Source organism: Arvicanthis niloticus, chromosome 2 (genome assembly GCF_011762505.2).
Source record: "Arvicanthis niloticus isolate mArvNil1 chromosome 2, mArvNil1.pat.X, whole genome shotgun sequence".
In the NCBI taxonomy this organism is placed as follows: domain Eukaryota; kingdom Metazoa; phylum Chordata; class Mammalia; order Rodentia; family Muridae; genus Arvicanthis; species Arvicanthis niloticus.
In genome coordinates this window covers 52,676,916-52,695,744 of record NC_047659.1, presented here as the reverse complement: position 1 = coordinate 52,695,744, position 18,829 = coordinate 52,676,916, and the positions used below count along the sequence as shown (strand labels likewise).

The following is an 18,829-nucleotide window of genomic DNA, read 5'->3' as shown; positions in this document are numbered from 1 at the left end:
CTATAGAGCCTGTGACCTGTTGAATTCCTTGTTTCTGATCGGTGGGGCTTTATAAGAGTCCCCTCCCTGCTTTCTCATGGCACTGTGTGGGAATGAAGGAGATGGGTCACTGTCTTACTTTCACCACACACTGTTGGAGTTTGCTCTATACATTATCCATGCCGACCACAGTGAGACCAGACTGCTCTGTACAGTATCCATGCCGACCACAGTGAGACCAGACTGCTCTGTACAGTATCCATGCTGACCACAGTGAGACCAGACAGTGCTCTGTACAGTATCCATGCCGACCACAGTGAGACCAGACAGTGCTCTGTACAGTATCCATGCCGACCACAGTGAGACCAGACAGTGCTCTGTGCTTTGTCTGTCTTACCTCAGAAGATCTGTGGGCTATTTTTTATTTGAAGAGTATAGATAGATAAACATTTTAAATTCAGAATTTAATATTATTTCAGCTAATATAATTTGATAAAATATACAAGAAATATCTTCTAAACTCTTACACTTTTATCTTAAAGCTTGGTTAATAAAATTGGCAATGAAAGTTTCTTTGGGTTTTGGTGGACCACTGCATTTATGCTTTGCTTCAATATTTTACAGAATCCATGCTATCCTCGAGAGGGTTTGTCATTCAGTATCATTCCAGGTATTCTGAGGTCTTGATATAACATAGATAATAGATTAGATATTCATAAACTGCTGACAAGTCAGTACAAAATAGTTGCAGTTCTTAGCGTAGGACTAAGTACTTTAGTGTTCTGTTAAACACGTGTGTCAGACAGTCACTGAAACCAGAATAGTAAGCTGAGTTTGTGTTTGGTTCATTAGATGTGAGGACATGGTAGATGTGCGGAGGCTGAAGATGCTTCAGATGGTGCAGTTGTTTAAATGTGAAGAGGATGCTTCACAGGTAAGGCCTGCTTAACCGCATAGGAGGTTGGTTTAGACTTACTTCATTATAGATTTAAGTTAAAAAGTCGAGTTCACATAACTGAACAAAGTGGACTCCTATGGTGCTAAGAAAGTCAGTTTATTACATCAGGTTCTAGTTTCTCCTGTAAAGAATACAGCTTGGTATTCAGCTAGTTAACTGATCTCATTTGACACACCCCCCTCAGCAAAACCCTCTGTTGATTTAGAGACTGGGAACATTAATTACTTATCATTGTCAACTCAGTTGTTAGTTCTATCCTGGAATGAAGACTAGTGAAGCACCCACCATTCCACCCATAAAAGAATTCTCAGTACTACATAAACAACTTGATGTAATCATGCATTTAGTATCAGAACATTACTTGGTCCCATGGCCTTGGGTCATAGGATGCTAGTTTGACACTGAGCACTTCTCTTCGGTATGTCCAGCCTTGACATTTGAGGTGGAGGTTTGAGGAGCAGAGGAGATCATTAGTTCGTAGAGCATGGCATCAAATAAATGCTAAAGCCAAAGTTAGAATGAAAGAACCAACTAATCAAACAGAGGTAAGTTCTGTACAGATGTCATATTTAATACAAGAAGAGAATGGTGAATCTGGTTTTATTCTGTATTTTCATGCAGGCGGTAGAATGGCTAAGTGAACTTCTGGATGCCCTGCTGAAGACACACATCAGGTTGGGTGACGATGCTCAGGAGACAAAGGTTTTACTGGAAAAACACAGAAAATTTGTCGATGTTGCACAGGTACAGAACTTGTCTTCTTTTCTACAAGTGCACTGTGTGAATAGCTTTCTGCTAGATCATGGTGTGACTTTAGGTAAAAAGATAACCAGGTCCAAGAAGGTCAGTTTTGCTACATAGAACTAGGAGAATGCCATCGGGTGCACATAAACTCTCTCTTGAGTATAGGATCTTTGTGCACCCTGTATTTAGTATTATATGTTGTGCTATTGTGTGGACCGTCTAACAGTTCACGGAATCAATGTACGATATTTGTTAATAACAGCAAATTAAAAGCAACACTCCCAGTGTCTCACTAGAATTAGCATAATAATAGAAAATTGTTTTGGGATTGAGAGTCTGTGTATTTTCTATAATATGGAGTTCACATGGTTATATTTTACTTTTCTAGATATAATATAAAGTATGTGGCTAACTTCTTCTCCTCTTGGTCATCAGATCTCTAAGGCCACTGGACTGTGTAGTATTGATGTCTAGTGGTGCCACACTCTCCCCCTCTTCCTCCCCTCCCCTCTCCCCTCTCCCTCCATCTGAATTCTTGCATTCTATCTCGGTAGTTGTTTTCCTTCCTAGAGCACTTACGACTATGGCAGACAGCTGCTGCAGGCCACAGTTGTGCTCTGTCAGTCTCTGCGCTGTACTTCCCGGTCCTCAGGAGACACACTTCCTCGACTGAACAGAGTGTGGAAGCAGTTCACAGTAGCATCTGAAGAGAGAGTGCATAGGTTGGAAATGGCTATTGCCTTTCACTCAAATGCTGAAAAGGTAGGCAGGCTCTTTAAAAACTTGTTTGATTTTTTTTTTTTTTTTTAATTTTATGTGTATAAGTGTTTACATGAATTTAAGTCTGTACACCAGGTGTATGCAGTACCTTCAGAGGCCAGAAGAGGGTGTCACATTCCTCTGGGACTGGAGTTACAGACAGTAACAATACTGTCATGTGGGTACTGGGAATTGAGCCCAAGGCCTTTGGAAAAGTAGACAGTGTTCTAACCACTGACCCCTCTCCAGCCCCAGTGTATTCCCTTAACAAAAAGTTGCCAGCATTTAAAATATTAACGGAGTAATGTGATTATGTGATTAATCTGTGTGTGTTACTATTCATATTCATTTCATTTGAATGTGTGTGTTGTCTTAAGAGTATCTGTCTGTACCAAGTCTCCTGAGCTGACTGTGCTGGAGTGCTTGGCCAAGGATTCCAGAGATACAGGAGTCCTGGCTTCCCTCACCTCTCTCTGCCCACACAGCCCAATCCAGGTCCAGGTTCTGTCTGCACTCTGCTGTCACCTTGTCAGGCTCTGTCATTGGGTCAGGAAAGGAAACTGTTGTAGCAACTACATTTTTAGTAATTGTCAGAAAGTTTTTAAAAGTTACCTCCATGATTGCATAATTTAGGGTAAAGGGCTGGCCAAGTAAACTAATGAAACTAAAAAACAAAAAAACAAAAAAACCTTTGTTTCATGATTATTTTCAAAGATTCTGGTATTTCTTTTTTATACTTTTATGTTATTAGTTACAGAAGCTGGCAATAAAAATAGTAGTGTTATTTGGGCAAGTTTTTGATAGAGCCCATTTCTCCTCACAGTAGCTGAGAACATCCCGTTCAAGAGGGAAACTTAATTAGGTAGTTACTTTTGTGTTGTTCTCTCACAGCAGGAATTTATATGTAGGGATTTTTAACTATGGAGTAACGTGTGGAAAGTGTCGGCTGCAGCTTCACTGCAGGACAGAGCAGGTGAGACAGGGAGCCTCAGAGACTGAGTGTCTTACGTTTGAGGCGCACTGTTAGAAGTGGCCATAACTGATTCTCTCAGCCACTCACTGACCTTTGCAGACATCGAGTATGTTGGTTCATACCTGTAGTCTCAGTCCTTTGGAAAATGAAGTTGGAATATCACAAGTTCAAGGGCAGGCTGAGCCATAGAGAGAGACCCAGCCTGGAACAATAAACCACAGACAAACGAAGGCCTAATGAGGATGATAGGAGAGATAGGAGGTAGCTTGACTTGTTCATCGACTCATTACTTTAGTGAACATTCTCGTTGTTACACAATATGTGGCTCATTGAGAAAAAAGTGTAGACCTCAAACGTTGTGCTTAATGGCCTTGAACAGGGTGGGCATGCCTGTGGAGCCAGCTCAGGGCCTGAAGCACACACCCTGGCTTGGGGCTATTTTTAAGTGTGAGGATATTTTTAAGAGGAGACTATTTTTAAGTGTGAGGATATTTTTAAATCAAGAACTCTATAGAAGGTTTATAAAAATAAATAAAATTTAAATTAAAAGTTGGTGTTTCTTTTCTTTTAAAAATGTATTTATGTTACATTTTGTGTTGGGGGTATTTTGCCTGCATGCACAGACACGTGTACCACATGCATACCTGGTGCAATGGATCCTCTGCATTGGGACTTATACACAGGTGTGAGCTGCCATGTGGATGCTGAGAATCGAACCTGGGCCCTCTGAAGGAACAGCCAGTGCTCTTAACCACTGAGCTATCTCTCCAGCCCTGAATTTTGAAATTTTAAATAAAAAAAACAAAAGAATAAACGGTCTTCAAAGATGGGACAGTTTCCTATATTTGAATTGTAACCATGAAATCACAGATAAAAGGAGCTAGGCGGGTCTTCACAGAAGTGTATTTGCATGCTCTGTATTGGTTTAGCTTAGTGTCTTTGACTTTTCAAGTCTGTAAGCTCCTTCAGAACAGAGTCTGTCTGACAGTCACACTTGACTTTGCTAAACAAACATCCCATTAAATGTTTAGCAAACGGTTGCCTAATAAGCTATAGATAAATTATTTCTTTCTTAAGCACAAATTCCATTCACTTTCCAAATAGCACTCCATGCAGTTTTCCCTAGAAGCCAACGGATATTGTTTTGTACTTTTGATTATATATGTTTACTAGAGATATGCTTCATCTGTGATTATCATTTCTTTACTAGTCTTGTACAGTGATGCTCATAAAGACACTAAGCATGGAACCAAACACCTTCTTCAGCTTACGTTTGCACAGGGCTAATTCCCTTTTACATTTCTTGATTGGTGCTGCCCTCTGTTTGCTACAGATTTTGCAAGACTGCCCAGAAGAGCCTGAAGCGATGAATGATGAGGAGCAGTTTGAGGAAATCGAAGCAATTGGAAAATCACTTCTGGATAGACTCACTATCCCCGTGGTTTACCCCGATGGGTATGGTGCATGTTCTTATCAATCTATCCTTTAGAAAGCTAAGTACTTTCATTTTGGTCTACGTTTTCACTCCTACAGTAAATCAGTGTAAACTGAAAAGAAGTCTAGATCACTGTTGGCAGCAGTGACAGTTGGTGTTGCTGACATTAGATTTGCCTCTTCACAACTTGTTGATGGATGATCACAGATTAGTTTGAGCCATGGGCTTGGAGCCTTAGCTGTGATGATTATTAGGAGTTCTGAGATGGTGAGCCTCATTCAGAGCGGGAGGGTTGGGGAAGGACTGAGACCTAGTGAGATGCACCAGTCAAGTGGCTTCAGCTCTTCATCTTCATTGCTAATCCAGATAGAGCCAGCTTATTCGTGATTTAGAACTGAAGGACCTGAGGCTCAGAGTAAGCCAGAGACCAGGGTTTCCCACTTTCTAGGTGTTGGACTTAGGATACAGTCTCAGGTCTGACCATCTTCAAACCTGTCATCTTATCATCGGGCTCTAAGGCATACTGGGCTCTTCATATGGGGAGTTACCAAGACCTAGTCTGTACCCTACCTTTTATTTTTAAAGGTAAAATAAGCCAGGAAAAGAATCAAGAGTTTTATACCTGGAGATACAGACCTTGCTAGTGAATCACTGAGAGGCAGGACAAAGGAAATGTAATTCAGACAATAGAGAAACCAAGCCATCAGGTAGAAGTAAGGTATCCTTGCTTTGTGGAAGTATGATGGAGCAGAAGATAGAAGCTAGAGCCCAAGCAGTGGGCTCCCAGCAGTGACTGCAGCTGCAGCTGCAGCTGCAGGTGGGAGAATTGTGTTTTCAGGTCACAGCTCCGGGGGGGCGGGGGGGGGGAGCTTCTTGGAGCCAAGCAGATAAACAGAACTTAAATGAGACACAAGGGACATACTGCTATGTCACAAACTTCCAGTGAGTATTTAGAATTCTTATTGAAAAAATTACCATTTTATTCCCTTGGAAGAACATCATTCATAGTCTACACTGAGAAAATCTCTAGGGATACCTGGATTTGAACTGTCAAAAGTAGCTTAATGTCATATGATTTACCTGCAGCAAGAGAGCAATCCCAGCAGAACTGGATCATACGTACAAGTCACTGCCCCAGATGAACTAGTTCGTACTTAAAAGTTATATCATATTTTATGATAACATCTGCTTTTATGCACCTGTTATAGTTAAATGAATTTGGATTAACCTGTGTAATTTCTGTGTGTTCTAATTTTAGAACTGAACAATATTTTGGGAGTCCAAGTGACATGGCTTCTACTGCAGAACACATCAGAGACAGAATGAAATTGGTCAGTCTCAAAAGGCAGCAGCTGAGACATCCTGAATTGGTGACCACGGAGAGCTAATGTCCCCAGCTCCCACAGATCTACAGGTCATATGCCCAGACATCTTTGCTGTTGGCATACTACGGGGTTAGCCACAGCTCATTAAGATGCTATTCACAGCAGGATAAGCCTTCTTTCTTCCCACAACACGTCTCTCTCTAAATGCTAACATTTCTTGACTACCAAGGCATAATCACATAACATGCTTTGAGACTGTAGACTCCTGGTATCATAAAAGAAGGAACCGTAACCACCGCACTGAGTTCTTGCTTTCACGCTGTACCTGACTTGTCAGTTTGTAGACGAACAACCAATACTAAGCTTTGAATGGTGCTAATCAGAGTTTAGGAATTCTCTATAAAACATGGCTGCCCTTCTTCCCCAGGTGATGTAGGATATTTAGACCATAGTTAGACTGTTAGTGAATAGTGGTGTCCTCAAAGTTTTACTTTGTAATTCTTTAAAATTGATTATTTTTATTGTCTATATGAAGAAAACCCTTCAGATCTTTGATATATCATATTCACTGAAAGACATTTTCCTATTGTATTCATAATGTATTAAAAGTTGTTTGTGCTTAATAAAAATCTTCTTTAAACCTCTTATTTAATTTGGTAGTTACATCCTGATTCTAAACACGAGTGCCTTACTAAAAGGGCATTCTTAGGATTGTAAGGACGGGTTAATCATTGTTTTTAATGGTGGATGCATGTATTTTAGGCAAGAATTTCATATGTATGCATGTGTATATAATAAAAAACAAGCATGTTTATTGTGAAGAACAATTTAGACCTTTAAGAACATAACAATAGAATACTATTTTAAATTTTTCTCTTGAAAAATGGTGTCCGAAATATTAACTACCCTGAAGACACTTTGTCTGTGGGGAAGGAGGGCTGAAGATGAAGGTATGCATACTTACTTCAATGTAATCTTTTATATCACAGTAATCACTCTGGAACTAAAGCAGAAATTATTAATAATATTTAATATCTCATGATACTAGAGGCAAAAATCATCCTGAAGTATAGTCACAGAAACTGTACAGATCTTTAGAAATAAAATTTGTCATAAAATAGTAATGCTTTTATGTTTGTATTAAGTTATAAAATGTATATAATTTAACATTGTGTTAATTTTAATTTTAGAATATATTTTAGGGTAAAAAATAACTGGGCTTATCAGTACAAAATTATGCAAAGAATTGTATGCTGGTTTATTTTTCCAGTCTGTGGAGACACTCATGTACCTTCCTATGCTAAAGCCAGTTTCTCCAGCCTTCTTCTCTACCAGCCTTGATGAATTCCATCCATCCTCATCCTTCACTCTCTGACACCTTTCAGTCAGCTTTACACCTCACTTTACAGGAAACTGTCCTTTTGAAAATCAGCCATAGTCTTCTGGTTACCGAATTGAATGTTTTTGCTCTCTGATACATCACCTGTCTTCTCTCGTTTCTAGTATCTCTTCCGAACAGTGTTCCATCCCTCAGTGATACACTCTGCTACCATGTGAAGGCGCATTTAGGACTCATTTAAAATATGTCTGTTGTACATGCGCATTGTGCTGCTGTCCTCAGCTTTGTCTCATCAGGCATCCCATCCCTAGTGTCCTGCATTTCATGTCTTAGCTGAAATGCATGGCTTTCAGCTGACTCCCTGTCATTTCCTCCTAAATGAAAGACTTATCATACTTGCTTTTCTTCCTGGAGTAGTTTTGATTAATGGTGCCACAATGTCCAGGGCAAAATCCAGCTGCTCTCCATGACTTTACACTGCCTCTGAGACCATGCAGAAGTTCTTTCTGTACTTGATAACCCTCTTTGAGGGATTTCCTCCTGTGCTTAGGGGTTTCTGTGATTCTTTCTTCAGTCTTCATGACGGTGCTAACCCTTTCCTGTTACGCCATAAGGTCCTTTTGGGAGCTGACTCTTGTCCCACATGTATTGTGTTGTTACACACTTTTCCTTGTGTGTAACATGCTCAGTCCCACACCTGTGTTCCTTTGTAAGAATTAGTAGTTATCTCTCCACTACTGTAGTCTGAGGTGTATTTAAACACTGTTTGTTTGTTTTTTCCCCTAGAGTTAGGACTGACTTGTAAATCTGCATCCATAGAATGTGTCTGATGTTTTAGATCCTTAGACATGTAACTTTTAGATGTTTGTTTCTTTATATTCAGTATCTATTTCTTTTTACTGCATTTCAGCATTGTCAGTATTTTTATTTGACTTGGTAATTATGCCATCAGCTCATGGATGCATAAATCAAAGGAGTTAATTTTCATATACCTTAAGTCCTCTTTCTTGCAAAAAATGAAGTAAGACAAAACATGGAAATGCCATATATGACTTGAATAGTCAAATGAAGCTAGATATGCAGAAGGAACATAGTTTCTCTTCTTTGGCAAATGTGGACCCCTTTCTCTGCATGTATCTTTATACAAGAGTTATGAATAAAAACCCAGCAATGCCCAAAACTGACTTTCCTCATGTGGTCACAGTTCAGTTAGAGGACAGATGAAGGAGGTGACTTCAGTTTGTTTGAAACCTCAGCCTTTGTTATATTAATACTCACATTGACATTGACCTACAAATGACATTAAAAAGAAATACTTCCTTTTTACTGGTTCAATGCAGCAGCCACCTGCATTATTTTAGTCCTTCCTGGAGGTTGACTGACATGTTAGCTGGGTAACTTTTGTGTCTGGCTTTTTTTTTTTTTTTTTTTTTTGCCTATGCCTATCTTTGTTCCTGTGTAAACTTAGCAGACAATGGCAATTTGATGTCTTTTCTTAGTACATTTCTGACTCGGCAGAGCTCTGATGCAAAGACGATAACTTCCTTTGAGACCAGTTTGGCTGCATTCCCAGTTCTCATCGTTTTGACCTTGTTTTACAGGGGAGTCATTAGTGATATTGGTGAGAGCTCAGCCTGTTAGCTGCCATTCAGTCCAGGAGCCTGGGCTGGATCTCATACTTGACTGCGATTAAAAGTGGCCCGGGAATGTTACCTACTCGTAATGTGTCCGTCACTGCATTACTCTCCATTGATGTATGGTATGCCGTTAGTATAGTGACGTATTCTCAGTGAGAACATGACAAGTTGCTAAGCACATCTTATTTTCTCCTCTAACCCCTTTGCATGTGTGGTATGCTTACTAGGCTGGGTGAATGCATCCCACTGCACAGTAGACTTTGGTAGAGACCATCAGCCTTCTTCCATTTGCTAGAAGTACTTGTCAGAAGAGGTTGTGGGTTCTTAAGCATGTCTCGCATCCTACCCAAAGCACACTGAGTCATAATAAAAACACGATGCTAAGAACTAAAGATACCATAGCTGATGCTATGAGTTTGTAGAGAAGGTATAGGCTGAAATAAGTATCCATAAATAGGCTATTATCCATAATAAGACTTGTGCAATGGTGCTATCTTTGATTAAGCACCCAAAGGAAAAGCGTTCCAGGATTTAAAAAGATGGTGGGAAGAAAGCCAAACGGCACCAATATTAACTTTCAATTCTAGACATAAACATTGTTGCTTGAGAGCAGAAAGTATTTTCTTACATGTAGCCAATAAATATCTTGGTGGAATCAAGTGAATACCATTTGACACTTCTTGATTTCTCAGAATCACTATATGTCAATGAATATCGCCGAGACTCTAAAATATGAAATGTGTAAATCATCAATTTCAATAACAAAATGTAATCATTTACAGAAGTATTGAAAACTCAAGGGTAATATACAGTGGATAGTATCATTGCTATAATCTTTCAGGTAGAAAATAGTATTCTTTAATCTTGCTCTGTCTCAAGTGACACTCGGGGAGTGGTAGAGAGGACACACTGTTTATCTCCTCTGCTCCATACCCTCTTTTTCACCCCTTCCCTTCACCTTTTTCCCTTCACCCCTAGTCTTTCACCCCTACCCTAGCTCACAAAGCCCTATGCCCTTCATCTCTACACTCTTCACCTCCACCCCCATCTCACCAGTGGATAAGGAAATGTGCGTTACATCCTGAGGGTGGAGCTGGTGCCCTCATCAGTATAATGAAGCTTTAAAGCTGACAAATACCCTGCTGTGGGAAGATGTTAGAACAGTAAGATAGAAGACAAGACACAAATGGCATCTATGTTGTGTTTGACAGGGCATGAGACAACTCCATTTACTCCATTAGTTAACAAGCCAAAGAAAGGTATGGTTGGAGTGTATTGAGAAAGGAACAAGCTATAAAAAACAAGAGCATACATCTGAGGATATTTGTGGGATCTCTCAGTACTGAGGTAAACAGGACTTGAGACAACCATTAGTGCTGACTTTGGTTAGAGAAAAGGCAGTTTGACAGACTCCGGCAGTGAAAGACTGGTCCTGTAATAGAGCTTAGACGTGAAGGTGTGCCATGAGAGCACCACTTTGTGTTGGTGATGCTCAGTATGAGTTAATGCTGCAGCAGTAGTTAAAAGCAAACTTGAGAATAAACACTACTCTGTACACTCTAGGAAGAGGCAGAACCTGTGCTAGGACATGTAGATCTTCAAGAGAACAAGAAAGCCAGCACTGAAACTAAATATTTTGAATGCTGGTGAATAAGTGTTTCATAGATTCATGATTATTTTTATGAGAACTCTTAATGAGACAAGATGCAGTATATAATTCTTGTGTGTCATGATACAGGAATTCCAAACATGGCTAAAAATGGTTACTGTCAAGTATCAAGAGCAGAGTTTCAAGAGTTTGAAGAGAGACATGTGGAACAGTGTGTCCGACAGGGTGTTGCACTCTGAAGCTGGTTCCTACTGAATCTTGAGGGAGCGTCTTAACAAGTGTTTACAAATCCAATGCAGAGTCCTCAGGGTGACTACATAGGTCTGTCTCTCTTTGAAGGTTGAAGACTGCCTGTCCACTATATCACATCTTTCATCTCTTATTTTCCTGACTGTTTTCGTTTATAAGATGGAGCTCTGACCATTCTTATGGTTGCTTAATCTCTGAAGAGTGTATCTGCATCTTAGCTCAGGTGTTAGTTTTCTCAGCCAGTGAAGTTGCTCAGGGAACTACATCAGGGTAGATGTAGTTCTTCAGAGTTGTGAGAAGATCTAAGTATCACTTGGGCAGTTAAGAGTAGATTTGGGAGCTGCATTGCTCACCTAACACTCTGAAGAGAAACTTAATTTTCTAAATTGGCACATAGAAGTATTTGGTCATTCATGTTGGAAGAGTGTTTGGAGTGGGGGGGGGGGTAAATGTCAAAACTTCTGTTTCCCAAAGTTTTACTATAAAAATTTTAAGTCTGTAAAACTTTAAATAACTTCATAGCATCCTCATCCTCGGTATTAGTTACACTTGCATTGCCACATGCCGCTCCGTCTATCCAGGTTATTTTTTGATGGATCTGAAACTGCAGATCTCTCCATGCTTTCATCTAAATACCTTAGCATGTTTCTCACTTGCAAGGGCTCCATATCTGCTTTCTTTTGGCATAAGATTGCATTCATGGAATGGACATACACAGACCATTCCCATGGTCTGTTTCATAATTACATGGTGTGCTACAAAAAGAGACATCTACCACTCTAGGAAGTTCCCCCTTCTCATTCATCACTGTCCCCAAATGTCAAGCATCGTTCTTCCTTTGTACTGTAAGTTAGATTGTTTTACTTTTAGAACTTATTTTAATTAACTTCACACATCAAGGCTTCTTTACGACTGTAATATTTGGGAGGTTTATTCATGGACTTGGTATATTATTAATTCATCCCTATTTTATTGCTAAGTGTTGTCCCAGTGATTGTATATTGCCACTTGCTTTCCCACTTTCCTGTTGGCTAACTGGGCTGTTTCTAGGACTGCCAGTTATGAGCAAAGCTGCAATGCTCGTTATTAAGAACATCTGTATGAATATAGTTATTTGTCTGTTCATGAGTAAATTCTTAGAATTGCTGGCTTGCAGAGCGATTTTAAAAAAGAAACTATCATTCTTTTTCCCCAGTATGGTTGTTCTGTGCCCTGATTTTTATATTTTGGGTGTGTAAAAAGTTGTAAACAATTTTTCTGATTCCCATGTTGAAATAGTAAAAGAAGTTGTGGGTAGAAATGATGTCACTCATATTTGAATGTGGTTAGGTGGTATTTGAGGAAAGGGATGCTGTCTGTCACAAAACAGCTCCCCAGAGCGGTTCCTCAGACGTGAAAGTTTAGAATTAGCTCCACTCTATGAGAGGCTAGGCTCTCTAAGCATGCTAATTTATTAGCTAGAAGAAACAGCACTAGCTCAATTATGTTACATTTACCACCCACTTTCAGTAAGTAACATAAGACACATCACTGAGTTAAATAAAGAACACTTTATGATGGAAGTAGAGGGGGCAGAATAAAATGCCAAGAACATATACAGGAGTCAGTTCCTGGTACCACAGCGTGAGAAAGACACCTATGCAGGGAAGTGCCCAGTGTGGTCAGGAAAGCAGACAATGGGATGGGAAGAACTCTACCTCACATTTTACATAGCAGATAGGTATGTTTTGTAGACATTCTAGCCTTTAAATGTCATAGTCTTTATCTTTTCAGCCCAACTTTGTTAGTTTCATACTTGGGTGACTTTTTTCTACCGTGTATTATCCTCATATTCTGTTCTATTAGATGATATTCACCTGTGAAATTATGATCATATATATGGTTCCAATACCCATGTTCAAATACCTGTGTGTGATTTATCTAACCTTTCCTATAGGATTTTTAAGGGCTGGGAAATTTGGCTTCTACTGTATATCCTTATAATGTGCCCACATTGTAAATATGCAATAAAACCATAAAAATACAATGGCAGCAGATTTTCATATGTATTTCTTTGCCATGTTGTTATTGGACAAGTTTGATTTCTGTAAATAAAGATTGTTCATAAAATCTAGGGAGAATTTACTCATTACTGGTCTTTACAACATAATCTGATAAGTTTTACATCTTTAACTGTATTTTAATTATTTTTTAAAGTCAATTTTTGACCAGTATTTTCTAAACATTTTTTATAAAACAAAAGAAAATGTAGATTCTTTAGAAGATAGAGGTTTCTTTCTCAACTCTAACAACCCAATCATCTTTGCCAAGTGCCATAGAGACTCAACATTCTAGATTTCCTAGTAAAGACTTGATCCATAAAGTTGTTTCAAATCCTCTGTGGTCGATGTTCACAAAAGAAAAGACTGTATAGCTTAGTATCAACCTTTTTATATCTCTGTCTGTCTTATGTTTAGAACATTCTGAGACCTACCTGCCCTACCAGTTATCTACACAAATTGTTACATCTATGAATATATTAGTTAATTTTTTATTGCTAAGGTAAGACACCATAACCAAGTCAACTTATGAAAAAAGACTTTATTTTTTGGCTTATAGTTTTAGGAGGTTAAGCATCAGCTCAAAGCTCACATCTTTTAACTATAAGGGGAGACAGAGAACATACTTGGAATGGCACCAAGTTTTTTTTAAAGCCCACCCCTAGTGTCCTCCAAGGATATACCTCCTGTTCCTTCCAAACAGTTGCACCACCTGGGGTCTAAGTATTCAAACATGTGAGCCTATAGGTTGTTACTGAAACTACCATTAATGACAGGTCCTGTATTGATGACAGAACCAGGCTTGTAGACTCTTCTGTTGGAGTGGGGAGCATCAAAAACAATCACTAAAACAATTGGCTAAGATATGGGTGCTTCCCTTTTACTCTATGGATTATGTAAGCTTTTGTAGGATGAGCTAGAAATCTCATTACAATTAATAATGGTAAGTTCTGAATGGTGGGTCTGGCTACTGATTTTAGATCATACACCATTAATTGCTGCTGTGTTCTTTAAAAAAGTTTATAGAGCTCATAGACCATAGAGAGCCCTCTGAGATGGCTAAGAGAGTAGGGTATAAAAATGGATTATTGTTCATAGTCACAATGTAGATATAGTTAGAAACAGAATCAGAGACTCAAGTCAGTGAGAAGCTTCAGTGTTCCCAAGGTCAACTGGAGAGCTTATGAAAATGCAGATTCAGATTCAGTGAGTCTGGAATAAGATCTGGGGTTCTGTGTTTATACCTTGCAAATGATACACAGTTGAGAGTATTGGTCTTGTTTTTGAGATAAAGTCTAACAAAATCCTTGTTGGCTTCAAACACTTGGCTGAGCTGGCTTTGAATTCCTGATTCTCCTCTGTCCACCTCCCAAGTGCTAAGATTACAGCCCTGCACCACCATATTTGGCTTTCACACTTTGAATTGAAGGGTCCTAGAGTAGCCTTTGTAAATAAATATGTTGATTTTCATACCATCCATGTGTTACTAATAGCCCAACCCAGGGCTTCCTGCATAAGAGACAAATATTGAACCACAGAGATATCCAACAATTCAATTGTCTTATCAGTTAAGTTTTTTAAATATGAAAGTACAGAGTTTGCCCAGCATGGTGGCACAAACGTTTAATCCTAGCACCCAGGAGACAAGGCAGGCAGATCTGAATTTGAATCCAGCCTACTCTACACAGGAAATTTCAGGCCAGTTAGTGCTGATAGGTGGCATTTTTGAGAAGCGTGTTACATATTTCTAGGGATTTCAGATATTGTGTATTTATTAGATTACCATTATCTGGAAGATAATGCATTTTTTTTACTATCTTGAATCAGTGATAGTTGTGTACAACTAGAGAAAGTTAATTCCTTTATAATTTATTCTGTTAAAATCCTGTGTAAAGACAAACATTTAACTACTATATCTAAACATACAATAGACAACTGAGAAATGTAAAGAAAGTAAAAACTTCCTGCAACCTATCAATGCAAGGATCATGCAGCTAACATTTTGTGCATTTCTTTGTGTTTTGCATAATGCATGTATACACAGCTTACTCCCCATCATTGTCCTTACATCATAGACGTCATCTATGAACAATTGTTTCCTGTGCAAGCCAATGCTAACATTTGATGATACATTGAGACCACTATTTAGGAAACTTGGTGGTTTTATGCATGTTCCTCTTCACTGTTCTAAACGATGCTGTAGTGATCAATGGCCTCTATTTACTATTCTGGTGGCATTTAATCTTGAGGGTGCTGAAGGTAGAAACATTCATTGATACAGAGTTATGTATATTCCTTGGCATGTGACATGCTGAATTATTATTCTCCCACAGGATGGGCAAGTTCATACTCCCTTCACCATGCTCCAGCACCCAACATGAATTTTATTTTCAGCATAGAGATTTTTAATTTTTTAAAAGTCTTTTCAAATCTTAAACAGAACAGATGTATTCACATGATTAACTGAAAACAGGGTACTGATTAGCAGCAGCCACTGTGCCTCCCACTGGCGACTTAACTGTTTTTTTCTATACTAATCCTTTAGAGCCAGCATTTTTCTTCTTTGAAGAAACTTTTCATAAAAGTATTAATACATCATATTGGTAGCATGCATTTCCCCCAGTTTGTTGTTTAGTCTGTGTTTGTGAATGAAGTTTAGTGATATTCGCATTCACGTGTCTGTGGGACCTCTGGAATTTTTACATGGCTTGAATACTTAAAAATCCTTTAGCCTGAGTTTTGTTCCTTCTGTACAGTCTCCACTTTTGCATCTCTTACTATTGCGAATGGCAGCATTCAATCTGGCTTTTCTTAATCAGCCGCCATGTTCCCGACTAGCCAAGGCCCTCAGCCACGAGCCGCTGAAGCTGTACCTCTGCTACTCACCTCAGGCTGCCCGCTCAGGTCAGAGACACCAGCCCTGCCACCCACGAGACGCCAATGTGGGAGATGGCTCTGCTGATCTACCATGCTGTCTCCACAATGCTTGGCTGAGCCCAGACCATCCCACCATCCATGTGGGCTCAGTACAAATGAGACTCGAATTCTTAGATAATCCAAAGACTTTATATGTTTGGTAATGCTCAATAACAAGATGCCCATACAATCAGAGGTGTAACCCAATACCCAACCTAGATATACCAACTATCTTTGACTGCCAGAGACGCGTGCACATCTGCTTCCACATTCCCTTCTCTCTCATCCGTCTCCCCAGCTCCTCCTCTTCTTTCTCCTCTTCCTCTCCTTACTCCTCTTCCTCTCCTTACTCCTCCCACCTTAGCTCCTCCTACATCTTACAGCCATAAGTAGGTCTGGTGTATTGTACAAGGTGGAGATAGATGCTAGGTTTTATTTTTACTAATATCAAATGTTCTGAACATCACATATTGAATAGTTTATCCCTCCCATTAACTGCTGGCAGTCCTTGAAATTATGTTGAGTTTGTAAATCCCTGGTCCACAGCTACACTGGCTATTCCGATCTGTTAATCAGTTTGTTGTTCCCTTGCCAGTACCACATGGCTTTCCATATAGGTGCTAGCAGATCGGTGGGAATGGAGAATTCTATGATTAGATAAAGCTAAGGTAAAAGCGGGGGGGGGGGGGGGGGGGGGCAAAGCAGTTCACAGCACACACAGAGATCTGGAGAAGGCCACAGAATGCAGAGGGAAAAGAACCAGCTACAACTGGAAAGGAAGAAAAAAATGGAGGGACTGCAGGATCGTTCTGAGAAGGTGATAATGACAGCTAATCCCACAGTGTGTTTTCAAGAACATTTACAGTAACACTTTTGCTTGTAAAAGGCAAAACGCATTGGAGTCAAATCCCATGGAATCAACAAGGCACACAAAGAAAATGGAATACCTCCAATACTGACAGGAGAAATAGACACTCAGGTCCTGGACCAGCACACCATAGCCACTTGTTGCTGCTATTTTTTGAGTTACTTTATTGTATTTGTATACCTGTATTCCCTTTCCAACCCCCCAACATGAGGTAGGAGAGAAAGAAGGTTAGAGGGAAATGTGGGCATAGACCTCCATAGAGTACTTCTCACTGATGAGGGGCTTAGAGTTTCCTCAGGCAAATCCAATCCTCATTGTCAGGATATTTCCAATTTCTTTTACTCAAATGGCAACAACATAACCAGGAACAGCAGAGGGAGAAGCTGCCTTCTTCTCAGAGTGTCCCAATCTCTGTCAGGCTTCTGACATTTATCCCCTCTCCACAGTCCCTAGAATTAAACTACCTAAGCTGAGCAATTATCACACCCCTGCTAGTACGTGAGGCAAATCAGAATTGCCTTCTATGAAGTAGCCTCTTAACCCACTGGGATTAAGACAAAAACATATTTTTATAACATACCTTTTTTTTTTTTTTTTTAAAGAAACCAAAATTCTCACTACAACTTGTCAGTTACAGCTGGGTCAAAAGAATTTACAAGTTTGCCTAGATGCCTCTTGAATTGAGGCAGTATTTTTACAATTTTTAAAATTTGATTAATTTCAATTTTTTATAGTTTGAGACTTATTCAAAATAGGTTGCCCCAGACAATAAGACACAAATGAAACAAACTGAGTTTCCATGATTTAGAGCCTTTGGGTAAGACTCCTGCTTTGGGCATCCTGTTAACCTGGGTTAAACCTTAGGCACCTTGTAGTTGCAGAGAAGTTATTTAATGTATCTGGGTCAGTGTCCTCAACCAAAGGAGAGCAAGAAGAGAAGTGCTTCTTTCCTGGGAATTAAAGGAGGGATCTGTAAGGCGTTTAGTGAGTAGCTGGTTCGTAGTCAGTGCCTGCATTACTATTTCCTTGTGAATTTCTGGACATAAAGTCTCTGAGGGAAGAGACCTGTCTTCTTCCTCAAGGTTTCCTGGCATGAAAGTCAGGGATATACATCCCAAATTCTTGGAAACCATGTGGTGTTTTGTTGATTTTTAAGGGAAATGGGTATTTGAATAGACTTTAAAATGCCATTAAGCATTTTTTGAGTAGTGCCGATCTGACCCCTAATTAGGAGGCTTTTCCTTAAGGTATAACAAGCACAATGTTGGGAAGGTGAGAACAGAAGACTGGCAGATTTGCCATGAGAGTCCATTCTCCAGATGGAGAGCTCCGCGTCTGTCCAGGATCCTCCAGTGTAGCTTCGCCTAGGACAGGCCTCAGGCTGCCAGCATGAGCCAGTGCCCTAGGCTGTAAAGACAGCTCTTCTGTGATGCCAGGTTTTTAGACAGTGAGGGACAGGAGACTGAGGGCAGGGGTCCAAAGTAGGTGTGGTGTGTCCTGATGCTGAAGACAAGAATTCTACCATGCAATTCGCCATGAAATGGTTCTATCGTAGTCTACAAACTTGAAAATCTAAATCTAGTTATGAGATGGAATTCTAAATAAAACACATAACTGTCATCCTGAAATATACCTTTTCAATCAAGATCTTGTTTTTAATTCTTTAATCTAAAAGCTTTGTTTCTAAAACAAAACAAAAAAGGTTTGAATTCATACTTGAGTTTGGCTGTAATGGGCCACTGCCTTGACCATGATACTCCATACCTTCCTAAAGGTTAGAAGAAAAATCATTAAGAAAAGCATCCAAATTGTCCTTTTTGCCAGCCTGTCTGCAGATGTCAATGCAGAGAGATTTTACTTCATGTTTTACTCTGCTTCGTTCCCGTGGTTTGCCTGCTCTGTTTGACCTGCCTTGCACATCCATCTGGGTCTGGGAGTGACGAAGGACAGTGGCCAAGCCACCCTCACAGACTGGACATACAATTGTCCCATCAGGCTG

General features: G+C 39.7%; 1 protein-coding gene across 3 annotated transcripts in view; it reads left to right on the top strand.

Annotated features, from left to right (window-relative positions):
* Sestd1 (SEC14 and spectrin domain containing 1) overlaps positions 1-6,820 on the top strand; it is an 89,179-nt gene extending 82,359 nt beyond the window's left edge. For all 3 annotated transcript variants that reach the window (XM_034495506.2, XM_034495505.2, XM_076928945.1), the window contains 5 exons: positions 832-913; positions 1,559-1,681; positions 2,252-2,443; positions 4,747-4,868; positions 6,107-6,820. In XM_034495506.2, coding sequence (XP_034351397.1) covers positions 832-913; positions 1,559-1,681; positions 2,252-2,443; positions 4,747-4,868; positions 6,107-6,236 — 649 coding nt within the window. In that variant the 3' untranslated portion in view covers positions 6,237-6,820. The remainder of the gene's footprint in view (positions 1-831; positions 914-1,558; positions 1,682-2,251; positions 2,444-4,746; positions 4,869-6,106) is intronic.
* The last annotated feature ends 12,009 nt before the right edge of the window (positions 6,821-18,829 follow it).